Source organism: Onychomys torridus, chromosome 1 (assembly GCF_903995425.1).
Source record: "Onychomys torridus chromosome 1, mOncTor1.1, whole genome shotgun sequence".
NCBI lineage: Eukaryota > Metazoa > Chordata > Mammalia > Rodentia > Cricetidae > Onychomys > Onychomys torridus.
In genome coordinates, this window is record NC_050443.1 from 157,865,005 (window position 1) to 157,882,027 (window position 17,023).

The 17,023-nt window shown below is 37.9% G+C and overlaps 1 protein-coding gene across 1 annotated transcript; it reads right to left on the reverse strand.

Annotated features, from left to right (window-relative positions):
* Positions 1–1,335: 1,335 nt before the first annotated feature.
* Positions 1,336–16,705, reverse strand: LOC118578265 (cytochrome P450 2C29-like). Its single transcript, XM_036179053.1, has 4 exons — positions 16,697–16,705; positions 3,472–3,613; positions 1,831–1,943; positions 1,336–1,404 (listed from the first exon to the last, which is right to left on the reverse strand). The coding sequence occupies exons 1-4, from the start codon at positions 16,703–16,705 to the stop codon at positions 1,336–1,338; spliced, it is 333 nt and encodes a 110-aa protein (XP_036034946.1).
* Between the last annotated feature and the right edge of the window lie 318 nt (positions 16,706–17,023).

A 17,023-nucleotide genomic window follows, 5' to 3' on the forward strand; every position in this document is an offset into this window, starting at 1 on the left:
TATTTTAGCTCATTTTTAAATAGCCACATTTTGTAGCACATGAATAGCATGTCTAAATGTATTCTTATGCACTAATATATGTACAGACATATCTCTGCAGTAGGCTCTAAGGTAAGAACTTAGCAATGCCAGACAAAGTGGCTCCTTTGAGACTAAGACAGAAGGAGATAATCAGTAATGTCAGTTGATTACTTGTAAAGCAGTGGGAAGGAAGTATAGCATCTAGAAATTATCAAAATGTGACTCTTCCCGGCACCATTATTCTTTTGGGAAGAGAGGGGTCACATATAGAGCATATGGTCAGCAACAGGAAATCAAAATGCATGCTCAGATCTAACCTGAGAACATCAAGTCAAAAGCATATTTACAATTTTACCTTTTATTAATAATAGCAGCAAAGCAGGGCATGACCTGACCATGCATGTGTATTCATCCCTGTGACTTGTCCTCTACAGGAGCTATTCCTGGACACTGCTTATTTGTTTCAAATACAAATACTTCCAGTGACTCTAAGTGATGCTTGGCCAAAGAACTCTGGTACCACATTCCTCTTCACATTCTGTTATACATGTATGAATGTGGGTGTGTAAATGTGTGTGTATAATCAGGTGCATATATGTGAAAGTCACAGGTGAACCTTGGGTGTTGTTTCTCAGGAGATGACAAGCTTGTTTTCTGAGATAGTGTATCCCACCAGGACACAAGGCTCACTCTTTAGCCTGGGTTGGGTGTCCAGCAAGCTCCCAGGATCTCCTATTCTTTCTTCCCAGTGTTGGTATAACAAGCACACACCTCAAAGCCTGGTCACTATACATATGCTGCAGATTGGATTTAGGTCTTCAGGTTGGTGTGGCCAGTACTGTAGTGAATGAACTTTCTCTAGCTTCCTAGCTTGAATTCTCTGTGCTTCACAATATGTGGACCAGCATGATGTGCTGTGAACTTTTTTCTTTCATTTTTTACCTGCATTGTAAGCAAGTCTAATAACAGGTAATTAAATCACATGTATTTATTATTGAGAACATGCAGAAGAAAAATGACCAAGAATTATCTTACTGTATTAGTTATTTCACAAGGAAGCTCTATTTTAACTCAAGGCCAGATATACATTAGCACAAGGGATAATAACACTGTTGCAGAGAATAGAAAATAGAAACATAATTGTTCAGTGACTCCAGAAATTGCAAAATGGTTGACAGGTGTTTTCTGGGTCTTGACAGAATGATAATACATGAGAGGGAAGGAAGGACAGCTTGTCCCTGATCAGAAGGAGGTGGATGAAGGTGTGAAGTCGATTGAGGAATTCCTAGCCTGGGCTAGGAATTCTGATCTTCTTCAGACAGGAATGAAGCAGATCTTATAAGGGGGTGGCAGAGAGGTTAATCCATTGGCCACTGGGGTAATGTTGATGCAAATTAAATATATTTATTATTGAAAATATGCAGAAGTAAAATGAGCATGAATTACTATACTATATTAGTTATTTTACAGGGAAGTTCTATTTTAACTCTAGATCAGATACACATTAGCACACAAAATAATAACACTGTTGCAGAGAATAGAAAATTGCAATATATTTGTGCAGTGATTCCAGAAATTGCAAAGTGATTGATAGGTATTTCTGGGTCTTGAAAGAATGGGAATACATGAAAGGGAAGGAAGGACAACTTGTCCATGATCAGGAGGTGGATGAAGGTCTATAGGTGGTTGAAAAAAAAAAAAACAACAACAACACAGCCTGGACCAGAAAGTCTGATCTTCTTTAGACAGGAATGAAGCAGATTTGTAAGGGGTGGCAGAGAGGCTAATCCATTGGATCACTAGGGTAATATTGATGTCCTTAGTGGGAACCAGCGATTTCAGCTTAAAGTTCTTTAAAATGGTGGTCAGGAATAGAAACAGCTCCATGCGTGCCAGGCCTTCTACAGCACAGATCCATTTTCCTAGAGGTAAAAAAGTCAAAGATTACTATTCTCATTTGTAAATGTAAGAATCATTGTACTGGTAACTGACACAGGAGACTATAAATGAAGGATAAGTTATTGAGTTGGTGTGCAGATGGATGGCTGCATGAAAAAACAACTTATTAGGCAAAAATTAGTTGTGGTTATTCACATCTGTAATCAGATGGCTAGGAGACTGAGGAAGAGGGATTCTCTATTCATTATCACAAATAAGAAAGCCAAGGACAGAAACTGCATATCCAAAGGCAGTATACATACTGCAGGTGTGGACTCAATATCCATCATTCTCATCATGAATGAGAAAGAAATGGGTTCCTGATAATCTTTGCAGAGTGTCCTGCCCACATCTACAATGTCTCCATCATCTCATGATGATCTTGAATTTCCTCAAATTCTGAACTGAGTAAAAATTCTCTGATCTAATGGTTCATGAATTTCTTTTAAGGATATGGGATTTTTTTTTTTCTAATTCTCCATTACCAATACCTTTTGAGGCAGCTAGGAAGTCATTTATTAGAATGTTGCTCCAATTTTGCTTTAATATATAAAGTTATGTGTGTGTGTGTGTGTGTGTGTGTGTGTGTGTGTGTGTGTGTGTGTCCTGGTTTATCCCTAATAACCCAGAGATCTGTGGGTCTTTCTCATTGCCCTAGTTCAACTGAAATATGACAAGTATTTTTATTTATGTGCATTTGAGGCTCTTTGGTAATTTTCTGTATTTTTGGAGACTTGTAATTGCATACTTGAGCATGGAGGCGAGTGACACAGCAAAAAAAACCAAACAAAAAAACCCAAAAAAACAAAAAAACAAAAACAAAAACAAAAAACCCTGAATGTAAATTATGTCTCTATTTTCATGGTGAGTGAAGTGTAAATGAAGTTTTCTTTCTTTGGTACTTCTGTGATGTAGCTAAAGGAAGATTAAAAACACTCTACTCTTCTGCTTTCTCAGTTTTGAACAATGGATAACAATCAAAGCCTCAGTTTCATAGCCTGACAAAGAAGAAATCTCTTTATCATGACAGTGCATGGACACAGTGTCATACTCCTGATCATTACAAGTCTACTGGCCATTAGGGTGCCACTTGTAGTTGGAATGTTTCCTGTGTCCTGTCTGGTCCCCATGCTGCTCAGACCAAAATAAACACACAGAGGCTTATATTTTTTCCAAACCATGGCCATAGCAGGCTTCTTGTTAGCTAGCTCTTATATCTTAAATTAACCCATAATTATTATTTATATTTAGCCATGTGGCTTGGTACCTTTTCTCAGTTCTGCCTTGTCATCTTGCTTCCTCTGTCTGGCTGGAGACTTCTGACTCAGCCTTCCTCTTCCCAGAATTCTCCTTGTCAGCTTATACTACTTGCCTGGCCAATTATCATTTTACTTACTAACCAATCAGAGCAACACACATTCACAGCATACAGAAAGACATTCCACAGCAGCCACTGTGTAAGTCTCCACAGATTCTCATGTCACTGGAGCCATGGAAATGGGTTTCTATTACCTGTTGAGAAAGGCACGAAGTAGTCACTTTTCTTAAAGTTTCCATTCCCATCTAGAAAATGTCCAATGTCAAATATCTTTTGGCTGGGGAATTCCTTGCTGTCATGCAGCACTGATGACAGTGATGTTATTACCATTGTTCCCTATAACAATACTTAGAAAGAAATCAAGTTACAAAGAAATCATAGAGCTAGAATACTTTAGGAAAATAACCTAGTTCATCCTCTGCTCCATAGTGAAATTTAAGTAAAAAGATCAGCAGAGATATTTCAATACACAGAGCAGGTAGTCAGGAGGGAGGAGGTTGAGGCAAGACACAGTAGTGTGACTAAAGTGCCTTCCACTGATATTTCACATGAGTACTTGGTCTAAACCTTCCTAGTCTCTTCTTCCTTTCCTTCAGATTAGACTTATGCTTCTCTGACTACCAGCTGCTCTAACTTATCACATCTATCTATATACCTCATATGAATCCAGGTTCCAGATTGAATAATTCATTGAGTTTTTTATAGAATGGGAGACTGTTCATTGAGTACAACAGGTAATATTTAGAAAGACAAATGCCATTTGTTTTTTTTTTTCATTTACAGAATCTATCTATATCTGTATTTATATAAAGAAGTATATGCAGGGTTATGTGCCATAAAAGAGGTGTTCAGTCATGTATATAATCTATCTCTTTTTATGAATGCACAGACTCAAACACAGAAATACATACATGCTTATGTGTCAGAAAAGCAGGATGAGGACTCTTTGGGAGAAGGAAAGAAAGGAATGGAATAGAATGAGTGAGAAAAAATAAAATTAAACAAAATAAGATGAGGGTAAGAAGAGCTGATGTCAGCTAAATGAACAAATCTTCTAAAGATACATAGAAATTGCTGGGAGCTGGTAAGTTCTCCCTAACTAGTAAACAAACTAATCTCTCATCCATTCAAAGTTTTTAGGAATGTGCCTTACAAAGCTCTTACAAGGATGACCCACATATTATAATGTAGCTTAACTAAATATGTTTAAAGTTTTAAAGCTAAAAAGAATATTATTGACATATGTAAACTGTGTGAAAATTAAGAGTTAATGTTAATAGATATTGAACATATTATATTCATAACCAATTATTTACCCACTGCTCATGACTGTTTCGTTGCTACAATGACAGAGTTTCTGAAGGCACAACACAATCCCCTTGGCCTAGAAAGTCTTAAATCTACCATAACAATAATAGCAATATCATGGGTTCCTTCTTATCCTATCAGTGGCTCTAGTCTGCTTAAAGAAATCACTTATCTTTGCTATGGGATGTTCTGTATATATACTGTGAATCTGTTGCTATGATTGATTAATAAATAAAGTGCTGATTGGCCAGTAGCCAGGCGAAAGTATTAGTGGGACAAAAAGAGAGGAGAAGGCTGGGAAGTGGAAGGCTGAGTCAGGAGATGCTGCCAGCCGCCACCATGACAAGTATGATGTAAGATACTGATAAGCCACAAGCCACATGTCAAGGTATAAATTTATAGAAATGGGTTAATTTAAGATATAAGAACTAGATAGCAAGAAGCTTTCCATGGCCATACAGCTTATAAGTAATATAAGTCTCTGTGTGTTTGCTTGCTTGGGTCCAAGTTGCTGCAGGAATGGTGGGTGAGAGAGATTTGTCCTGACAATGGGACAGGCAGGACCAGGAAAACTTCAGCTACAAATGGTGGCCAATGGCTCGAGTTTCAACCTGAAACCTGAAAATACTTAATAATCAATTCTAAAAGGAGCTGGAAACATGTCTCATGCAGGTGGCGAGATGCTGAAATATGAGAGCTTCAGCTACTCTATGGCAGGTTCATGGCATGTGGGCGTGACCTATTCCCACCAAGTTACACATGGTGCAACAATGGTGAAGATGGATTTAGCCTTTGCTACTACAAGAAAAAATAGGTTTCTGGGCTGCATGCTGCTTTGATAGAAGCATAGACCCACTGCTTCTAAGAGTTGATGGCACCCAGAGCTGGTGGTAAAGGTACCACCATCATGTTGGGAAGATGAGGTGAGCAGAGCCAGTAGCCACAGTGTCCATTTCAGTCTTACAAATGCTGCAATTTAAAGCAATAGATTCACAATAAGACAGATTCAAATTGGATAAAGTTCTAAATGGTTTACAATGTGTGTAAAAATGTACATAGGTTTGGAAGAGAAAAGAAAAGGAATATAGACAGTTATATTTAAGAAATAGATAGTTTTTGAAAATAAAGTCTTTAAAGAGAAAGTAAAAATATGATACATATATGCAATGGAGTACTATTCAGCAGAGGAAAAACAATGACATCATGAGGTTTGCAGGCAAATGGATGGATCTAGAAAAAAAGCATCCTGAGTGAGGTAACCCAGACTCAGAAAGACAAACATGGTATGTACTCACTCATAGGAGGATACTAGATGTAAAACAAAGATGACTAGACTGCTACACAACTCCAGGGAGGATACCTAGAAAACAGGACCTTAAGAAAGACACAGGGATTTCCCAATGACAGAGAAATGGATGAGATCTACATGAACAGCGTGGATGACAGTGGGAGCAATGAAGGGCAAGGTTTAAGGGAAAGAGAGCTTAGGGGAGCAGGAGATCCTAGCTGGATCAAGAACAGAAAGGGAGAACAAGGAACAACAGACCATGATAAATGAAAACCACATGAGAACAGGAAGAAGCAAAGTGCTACAGAGGTCCCCCGAAATCCACAATGATACATTCACTGTAGACTACTGGCAATGATCAAGAGAAAGCCTGATCTGACCTAGTCTGGTGATCAGATGACCAAACACCCTAACTGTCATGCTGGAACTCTCATCCAATAACTGATGGAAGTGGATTCAGAGATCCTGGGCCAGGCCCCAGGTGGAGCTCCAGGAGTCCAATTGTCAAGAAAGAGGAGGGACTGTAAGATTGTGAATTGTTGAGACCAAGATTGGAAAAGCACAGGGACAAATAGCCAAACTAATGGAAACACATGAATTATGAACCAAAGGCTGTGGAGCCCACAACTGGATAATGCCCTCTGGATAAGTGAGACAATTGAATAGCTTGAACTATTTGGGAGGCCCCCAGGCAGTGGGACCCAGACTTGTCCTTAGTGCATGAGCTGGCTGTTTGGAACCTTGGGCTTACACAGGGACACTTTGCTCAGCCTGGAAGGAGGGGACTGGACCTGCCTGTACTGAATCCACTGGGTTTAATTGATTCTCCAGGGGATTCTTGGCCCTGGAGGAGATAGGAATGGAGGAGAGGGGCTGGGCAGGAGATAGGGGTGGTGGCAGGAGGGGGTAGGACAGGGGTACCCATGACTGATGTGTAAAATTAAAACACAAATATAATAAGGAAAAAAAAAGAAAAGAAAAATAAGCTATGTAAAGATGGCTATTACACAAAGAATCTGGACTGTGTTGTCTTTGATATTTTTTACTGCAGAAAGACATATGATTGTAAAAGCTGTTGAGCTAAGCCAATATGGATACTTTAAAGATACCTTGACTTTAAAATTTGATCTAAAGATACGTTGCTTTGGAAAGGTTGCTATGCTTTTGTTTCCACACAAATCAAGAAGCTATGAATTTGTTCCAGATTAACATACATCAGGTTTGACCATCCAAGACCCCCTAAAAGGTCTCCAATGACACCATGGCCCAGATGATCTAATATCCAGAACGGTTTCAAGGCAAGTGGCTCAGACAATACAGCCTCATGGACTACCCCATAAGCCTAAAATTTTCTTTATGTCCCCGTAAGAATACAAGTACCCTCTTCCAGCAGGAAGTAGTATGAGAAGCTACACCCAAATTCCCAAATATACCAAGCTGGCTTTGGAGATGGAATTGGCTCACTCCTTCTCTAAACCCAAGCATATTACTAAAACAAAAGGTTGAGAGAGTCTTATGTCCCATATCAGAAGAGCCCTCTGGTGTGGGACAGAGAAAAACCAATATTTTTATTTAAAACAGGTTAATTATAAATACAACATCTTTCTAAAAGAAGAAAGGGGATATGGTATAGTTATGATACAATGACAGGGTAGATTATTGAATCTGCTTTTAAAGAGCTACTTGTTTAAAATGTTTTACATTGCTATAGATTTTAGTTTATTGATACAAGTTTAAACTTAATTTTGTTATACTGTATATATATATATATTTACTCTCATTTGAGGTATTATGTTTATGTAACTCATTTAGATTTTAATGGATAATTAAGAAATACAGATTAATAATTAGTCTTCTATGATAGTCAAACTTAAGTCATGTTAAGTTTTCTAGGTATATATAGATATAATTCAATTGGGTAGGCAATCTTCAAACACTTCAAAGACCTACAGAATATGGCATTTAAAATGTTTTAAAAAATTTAGACTTTCTAGATAGTGAGACATGTCTTCTCCTGGCAGCACTAATTTACTTCAGAGAGGAGGATGGACATCAGTGACACTCTATATGGAGTTTATCTTCTTGGCAAAAATAGCCATTTGGGCAAGAAACTGTTCTTGCCTAGACTGCTTGAAAAATGTATCAACTGGACATACAGGACCCATAGGAAGGTGACCACTAAAATTTGCTTTCCAAAATGATTCTTCAGGTTTTTGCTTTGCAGAGGAAAGTGCCAGACATTCTACAGGACACAGAGAGAAGTGTCTGAGAGACTCTAGACCTGTGGGCTGAAGACAGATGGCACAACTTTACAAAGGAACTTTGGATGACTGTCCAGGCTGCCAGCTGTCCCTGTTTATTTTTGCAAGACTCCTGGAAGTTGCCTGTGTCCTTCTCCTGTTTCTTAGGTAATATTATATCCTTCTGAGGTCTTTGATGTAGTTTAAGACTAGATAGTTATAATTTCCTTAGTTAAGATAAAAGATATGAAACCTTAGACTCACAAATATAGGATAGATAGGATATCTTCTTTAATTTTGCCAAAAATAAATAGACTAGATATTATAAATATATTAGATATTGTAACTGTAATTTCTGCTTAATAATTGTTTTGTTATATGTAATTTTACTATGTTAAAGTTAAAAACTTTCCTTTTTGAAAAAAAGAAAAGGGAAGTGCTATGGATGATTGATTGATAAATAAAATACAGGCCAGTAGCCAGGCAGGAAGTATAGGCAGGACAAAGAAGGAGAATTATGGAAAGTGGAAGGCTGAGGCAGGGAGAGCTTTTAGCCACTGTGATGAGAAGCAACATGTAAAGATACTGGTAAGCCACAAACCACGTGGCAACTTATAGATTAATAGAAATGGGTTAATTTAAGATATAATAACAGCTAGTAAGAGCCATTATACCATACAGTTTGTAAATAATAAGTCTCTATGTATTTACTTGGGTCTGAGGGCTGCAGGAGCTGGGCAGGAACAGAATAACTTCAGCTACATATCCTATTTATCAGAAGGGAGAATCACCTGTGAAGTCATGCTTATTTCTCCACCAGGTTATTTCACAGAGGAAAAAATGGATTATTCTACTTGACTAGATTAAAAAGAGACCAATTATATCATGATCCAGCAGCAGAAGGATGAAAGGATATAAATTTAGCTGATGAAACACTTGCCTCAAACTAGGCTCTAAATGCAAGGAAGCTATGAAAAGATATGTGCTGTGGTATATCTTTCTGTATTCCGTGAGTATGTGTGGTCCAAATAGAGCTGTTTTGGCCTATTGGAAGAAAGCTTACAGCCAGGTGGAAAACCCAAGTAGAGATAAAGAGAGAGGAAGGGCAGAGTCGAGGAGACATCAGCCACAGAAAAAGGAGCAACAAAATGCCAGCAGACTGGTAATACCACAGCTACATGGCAACATATAGATAAATAGGAATGGGTTAATTTAAGATGAAAGAGTTAGCTAGCCAAAAGCTAAAGCCATAGGCCATATAGTATGTAATTAATATAAGCCTCTGAGTAATTATTTTATAAGGGGCTACTGGACCACTGATGGGAGAGATTCACCCAGACCTTGGGGCTGAGCAGGACCGGAGAAACTTCTGGCTACTGATATGTCACACTTTTTCTTGTGCTTTGTTTTATTTACCACTTAGGTGGGTCTAAGGACATAAACATAAACAAGTTATGTATATTAGCCATAGACATCAACAATCTTAACTCGGGAGGGTCCTGTAGCCAGAGCAGACTGGCAACATAATCCATAAACTAAGTCTGTTATCACACAGCAAAACCCACTGCTACTGGCAAAGTTAGTTATATCATCTCCATATGATGTTAGTAACAGGAACCTAACCAATATCTTTTTGTCCCAACCTGACTCCTCAAAAATACAGGACTGCCCAGTAGAGAACAACTTCATCCTTTCCAGATGAAGTTATTACTACAAAAATGCTTCATTTTTCATCTGTAATATCTGGTAACCAATGAGTAGTTTTTGATGTCTTCAAAGAAACTGGCCACAGAAATGAACTAAGTACAAACAGAACCACATAAAGGAACATTTTTAACTTAGTTTTATGCCAACACCTCTGTTTTTATATAAAAAAAAATCTAAAAATTTTAAGGAAGAAAATTTATGGGCAGACATTTCTTTAACATAGAATTATAACACGACTCTTAAAAGGTCTTATTAATAAAAAAAACAACCCAGAGCCAGAGATTGGGGTGAAACCTGAAAGTTCAGAGAAACAGAGCAAGCCACAGTCAACTTCACCTGGCTAATTCCTCAGCCAATCCTGTTTCTACAAATCCTCAGTCTAAAAGCCTCTGAGTCCTTACACTGGCAAGTCTCAGTTGAACTGCTCTTAGTTCCTGTCTCCTCTCACCTTATTTACCCTTCTCCACTCAGCCATGTCACTTCCTGGGATTAAAGGTATATGGTACTTTCCAAGCAAAGGCATGAGATCTCAAGTGCTGGATTAAAAGGAGTGTGCCACCATTTCCTGACTCTGTTCTTAGTGTTTCCTTGAACTCACAGAGATCCAGATGTATCTCTGCCTCCCAAGTGATTGGACTAAGGGTGTGTGCCACCACTATCTGGCCTCTATGTCTAATCTGGTGGCTGTCTTTGTCCTCTGATCCCCAGATAATTTTGTTAGGGTACACAATATATTAGGGCACACAATATATCACCACATTTCAGCTTTTTCTCTCTAAAATAATAAAAGAAGGATTTAACTAATATAAAAACTATATACAATAAGTACAATAAGTATATACAATATATATAGTCAAGAATTACATTAACAATGTCCAGTCCATTAACATTTGGCAGATTCAAACAAAAAATCCCATTATTCATCCTATTTTGGTGAGTCCAAAATTTTGCACCTAGTTCACTTTCTATCTTAATGTGTATTACCAACATAAAACTATCTTTTGATGTCTGTCAAACTTATACACATTACATCTCTTAGTGAGTTTCTTTTTTGAATTTGTTAACAAGGAAAACTATAACTATCTAATCTACAACTCCCTTAGAGACCCGAGAAGATAATAATATTACCTAAGTAAACATGAAGTGCAAACAAGCGAGTTCCAAAAAAATGTGAGAAATGATAGAAACAACTGGCTGTCTGGACAGTCACTCAAGATTTCTCTGCAACGTGTGGTATGCATCTTCAGCCTATAGGCATAGCACATCTGACAGACTCATCTGTGAAGCAGGGTTTTCTAAAGAGCCTTCCTACTTTGTCATGGCAAAGATTGGCAGTCCTTTCTTTGGTGTCCTGCTTGTCTATTTTAAACAGCATGCAGATATCAGTTAAAATATGGGCACTTTATTGCCCAGTAGCTAACTTTTGCCACAATGAAAGTAAACTCCACGAGGAGTTTGTTCAATGCCCATTATCTTCTCTGAAGTAGATAGATGCTGCATGGAGTAGACATTTCTCATTGTCATAAAAAAGAATTCATGTTATTAAAATATCTTAAGTGATATATTCTGTAGATACCTGAAGTGTTTGAAGATGACCTATCTAAAAGATAATTCTGTTTGACCTTGAAAACATATCTAATATAACTACAAGTTCAATTGTAATGACTAACTTTCATTTCTTTATATCCTAAGTGGTTTGTGAAAATAACTTTCAAGGACTAGCAATTTGCATTACATTGTTAAATAAACTGTTTAGGTACAATACCTTGAACAAGATTAGACATATATGTACACTATTTTCTAACAAAACCAATCTCAAATTTGTATCAATATACATAGTTGGCATACAATATACAAAAATTCAATTGAATGAAAAATTTTAAAACTAGTAGTTGATTTCTAAAAGTAGATTCAATAATCTACTTTTTATCTTATCATACCCATATTCTCTCTTTGTTCTTTTTGAAGTAGATTCAACAACCTACCCTTTATTCTATCTTTTCTATATCTTTTTTGAGAGTAGATTCAATAATAATCTACCTTTTATCTTATCATATCTATATCCTCTTTTTTCTCTTCAGAGTAATAGATTCAATAACCTAAATTTCATCCATCATTTCTATATCTTTTTTTTTAGATTAGACTCAATAATCTACCACTTATCTATACCCTCTTTTTTCTTTTCTTTTCAAACAAGAACCTCAAATCTAATTTCCTTTATTAATGTTTTTTTCTGACCACTGACAATTACAACTTTTAACAATGTTAACAATTAACATTAACAAATAACTAACCAATGTAAACAATGACAATTATCCACAACCCATTGAATGACCAATAACCACCCATCCTACCTCTTGGGAATGTGGGCATTGTGCTCTTAAGATTACTTCTTGCTGTCTGAGCTGAAGGCATCTTTTGGCAATCCTGAAAGAAATATTTTTGGGTTAGTTGCCAAGTCCTGAGAGAGTTAGCTGTATCATATGTCCAGTCTCTGCATAATGGGAAAGTGCAGGGCTTGTCTCAAGCCCTTGCTCATGTAATCTGTGAGGCTGGTTCATCTCAGCTAGCCATCTCAAAATTGTCCTGAGCAGTTTATAGTCCAAAGCCTATCTTTGAGTGTTGTTTGTCAGCATAGTGGTATTATCATCATCCTGATGAAATCGTCATTGCAGGGATCTCATCTAGCCAGCTTGAAATTGTTCTGAGCAGTTTGTAGTCAAAAGCTGATCTTCAGTTAGTGTTTACACTATGGTTTGGAGCAATATCAGTTGTATCTGTAGCAAAATCATGTCTCACAGTCAGTGCTTAGTTTGCAATACAACAGGTTCCATTCCTCTTCATCAAGATATTCTTGATTTCCAGTCTCTGTGAGCAATAGCTGGCTTTCCTTGGATACTAATAATCACCACGTGAAGATGGGCAAGACTCCTTGCTGTCGACAGAGTGAGTTTGATCATCCCTTCTATTGTAACTGTGTATTTATTCAAGTAATAAAAAGAGATCCATGACCAAGGTAATCTGACATCTGCCACAGCTGAGTCCATGTGCCTGGAGGGCAGAACTTCTGCAGGTACAGATACATCTGGGTCAACATCTTTGTTACTATTTCTCTAACGCCTCTGCTATTTCCATCTGCTTAATGGAAACAATTGATGTAATCACTTCATTGGTCTTATTTTCATCTAGACATGTGAATTTTATTATTTCCAATGAGGCATCTTTAAATGTATGTGGAATTTGAAGTTGTTATGTGGGCTAATACTTTTCTATGTACTTTTCATATTCCTGTGGTCATAGTTTCTCTTCATTTTGATGAATTGCAGTGTAATGATGAACAGAACCAGGTGCAATGGGCATCACTTGTCTCATTGCTGATTAGGATGAAGGACTGTAAATTTAATATCTCCCCTATCAAATTTGATGTTTCTGGAATACACTGATAGTTGTGTAGATCAGATGAACATCTTTGGCCTGATTCTTTTAATGGTATAAGAGATACTTTATTGTGGAGCCAACTGTGTGTGAGCATAACCCAGGAACACAGAATTTTACTTTGAGATGACTTTTATTCACAAAAAAACTGTACATTATTTTCAAGATTGTTCTCTGCACCCATTATATGGTTCTATGTATTGTTTACCCTTGATCACTGACTCTATATGTTATAAACACATATATACGTTGAATTTTCTCTATACCACTTTGCTTTTGGGCACAAATTCACTAAAAAGCCACTTGCCTTTGGCCTTGTAGTTCCTAGCTCAGGCCTGAGATGTACACAGCTGGTTGTGGTGGTATACTCAGGTAGGATTCACTGAAGGAGGTGGAAGAAGGAGGATCCCAAGTTCGAGGCCAACCTGGGAAGACTGCTGTAGAGAAGCTGCAGCCAGGGCCAGGCTGGGCCACTAAGGATGGCAGCAGGACCATAGAGGCTGCAGCTGCTGTCCTGCATTGCCAGCTTCTTCTCATTGTTTTGGTGGCAGCTCCCATGCTGCTAATGGGGATGAAAAGTTTACCTCTGCTTGTTCAGAGAACAATTGCCAGGATCATTGTACTACAAGAAAGCGTTGGCAAAGGTCAGTTTGGAGAAGTTTGATGAAACATGTGGCATAGAGAAGAAATTTCTGTGAAGATATTCTCTTCTAGGGAAGAACATTCTGTGCTTAGACCAGGTCTGGCTTCAGCTGGTGCAGGCAATTCGCATGTTGCCTCAGTTTCTGTGATGAACTGATAATCTGTACAGAAATTAAGAGAAAATCATCATATTTCAAATATCTTGTTTTTTTTTGTTGGCTAGCTTATTCTTATAATAAAAACACTTCTCCATGCTTTTCAATTAATACAAATCACTTAGCTGGTAATAATCCAGTATTTCTGTGGACATATTTGTATCTCAGATGAGAACATCATTAACTAGATTAAGCTGATCACTCATAAAAACGCCATGAACAAACTAGAGGACATTTGAAATTAAAAAAAGAATCTTCCATTGACCTCCAAGGTGAAAGAATGGATTAGACCCTGGCACTGGGGGCAGGGTCTACATAATGAGAAGAATTGTTCCAATGTGAAACAGGTTATTGTTAGCATAAGAAAACCAGAAATCACAAAGAGGCAAAAGACAACCAAAAAGGAGAGGTTCAATTAGGGAAAATGAGTAGAAGAACTAAAGTAAATAAATTAAAAAAAAATAAAACAAACCAAGAAAAAAACAATACTACATGTGTTGTGTGAGGACTGACATGATGAACTAGAGCAGTGAGCGTGACTGTTGCCAGTGTCAAGTCCCTTATCAGGGAAACTGTTTCAGAAGTTTTGACAAGAATTACCCAGGTTCTCTGTATTTCAAACGCTACAAGAGAGCAAGTTAATGAGAGCTCTGTTACTAGCTACAAGCTCATCCTTATTTGTTATGTGAACTTACTAGCTGGCAATGTCACCTTCCTTTTTTGGACTTGGTGTCCCTTCACAGATGAAAAGACTGAGTAAAATGATTTCCTTTCTGTCCTCCAATTCCATGAGTTCTTTGCAACCCCGTTTGTCTGTGTGTTATTTCCAGAGCACAGAAGTAGTACTAACATCACTGACATCCGCTTTGAATGACAACAGGGTATTCCCCAACCCCAAGACCTTTGAGCCTGCTACTGTGTAGATGAGAGTGGAAACTTTAAGTAAAGTGACTACTTCATGCTTTCCTCAGCAGGAAACAGAAATTCATTTCCATCTGTGCATCAAGGCACAGAAACATATTTAAGGATTAGGTGTAATTAAATGTGGCAACTCTGTTGGGGAAGGTTGAAAATAAGATGGCCCAAGACATGCCAAGACCAAGTTCTCAGCACAAAGGAGATTTATTTACCCCAGTGGAAAAAACGGAAGGGAATAAAAGACGAAGACAGGAAACAGAGTACAAGAGTGAAGAGAAAAGGGGCAAGGGAGATGGGGAAGGGATGTGGCCCACAGACAAATGGCAGTTTATAAAGGGAAAGTGGGAAAACCTATGTTAGGATCAGTTGGTTAATTTTGATGGAGCATGTTAATTAGAATAGCCAAAAGGGTTCTTTTGATTGCTGTGCTTCAATACTTCTTTAGCTGGGCCTTGGTAGTCAGCCTCAGGCAGAGAAAGTGGACAAATAAAGAATAGACCTTGGTGACTAGCTTTAGGAATGTAATCTAGTGGTTTAGCAAGGTAGAAAGAATGGGGGAGAAGGGTAAGAGGGAAAACCTGAGGTGGAATGCTTGCCATGCTTAGGACTGCCTTCATTTCCAAATTTGTGTTTCATTATTAGGTTGTTGGGTAAGGGATAAGTATGAGTTGTTCTTTCTGGCTGCTTTCTGCTGACATTGGGGAATCACGGTTAGAGACCCAAGAAAGCTGGAATGTTGGTCAAGGTCAGGGAGAGCAGGACTATGTCATTCATTCAATGTCCTGGTTTGTGGGACCATCAGAAGCTTGGGGAGTGCAGTCTGTGAGGCTGGACTAGGATGTGGATTCTGAGAAAACAGCTGGCCTTGGAGTTACTGGATCAGTTTGCAATTGCTTTGAAATCTCTTGGGACAGATAGACTAGGGACAGAAGAAAAATTAAGGAGTTTAGGAAAAAAATTACCTTGGATATACATTTAAAAATTTAGGCACACCTAGTAGTTAGGAAGAAGAGTTCCTAGATTAGGGAGAGATACCATTGCTGTGGGATGACCTGTATGCTCTGAATATATGTTGCTATGATTGATTGATTAATAAAATGCTGATTGTCAGGAACGATAGTGTAGGCAGGACAGAGAGAGAGGAGAATGCTGGGTGGAAGAAGGCTGAGGCAGACAGATGTTGCCAGCCACTACGAGGAGAAGATTGATGTAAGATACCCATAAGCCAGGAGCCATGTGGCAAGATATAGATTTATATAAATAGATTAATTTAAGATATAAGAACAGATAGCAAGAACCTGCCATGGCCATACAGTTTATAAGTAATATAAACCTCTGTATGTTTAATTGGGCCTGAGTGGTTACAGGAGCTGGGTGGACACAGGAATACTACAGTTATAAATGGCACCTAATGGCTCAAGTTTCCACTTAAAACCTAAAAATACTTAATAACCAATTCTAAAAGAAGCCAGAAACATGTCTCATGTGGTTGGCAAGATGCTGCAACATGCAGGCTTGGGCTATGCAGGTTCTTAGCATGTGGGCTTGACCTATTCCTACCGAGTTACACAGAGGTTTCTGTAAGTCGTGCAACATGGTATGTGGTGGATTTAGCCTTTGGTAGTACAAAAAAAAAGAGGTTTCTGTGCTTCATGCTATTTTGATAGAAGCATAGACCTACTGCTTTTTGAGAGTTGTTGGCTCCCAGAGCTGGCAGTAAACATACCGCGACCATGTTGGAAAGATGAGGTGGGCAGAGCCAACAGCCACAGTGGCTGTTTCAGTCTTACAAATGCTGCAATTTAAAGCAATAGATTCACAATAAGACAGATTCAAATGGGATAAAGCTCTAAACAGTTTACAGTGTGTGTAAAAATGCACACAGGCTTGGAAGAGAAAAGAAAAGTAATATATACAGTTACATTAAAGAAATAGAAAGTTTTAGAAAATAAAGTCTTTAAAGACAAACTAAAAATAATATGAAAAATAAGCCATGTAAAGATGGATATCACACAGAGAATATGGACTATATTGTATTTGGGATTTTTTAAAA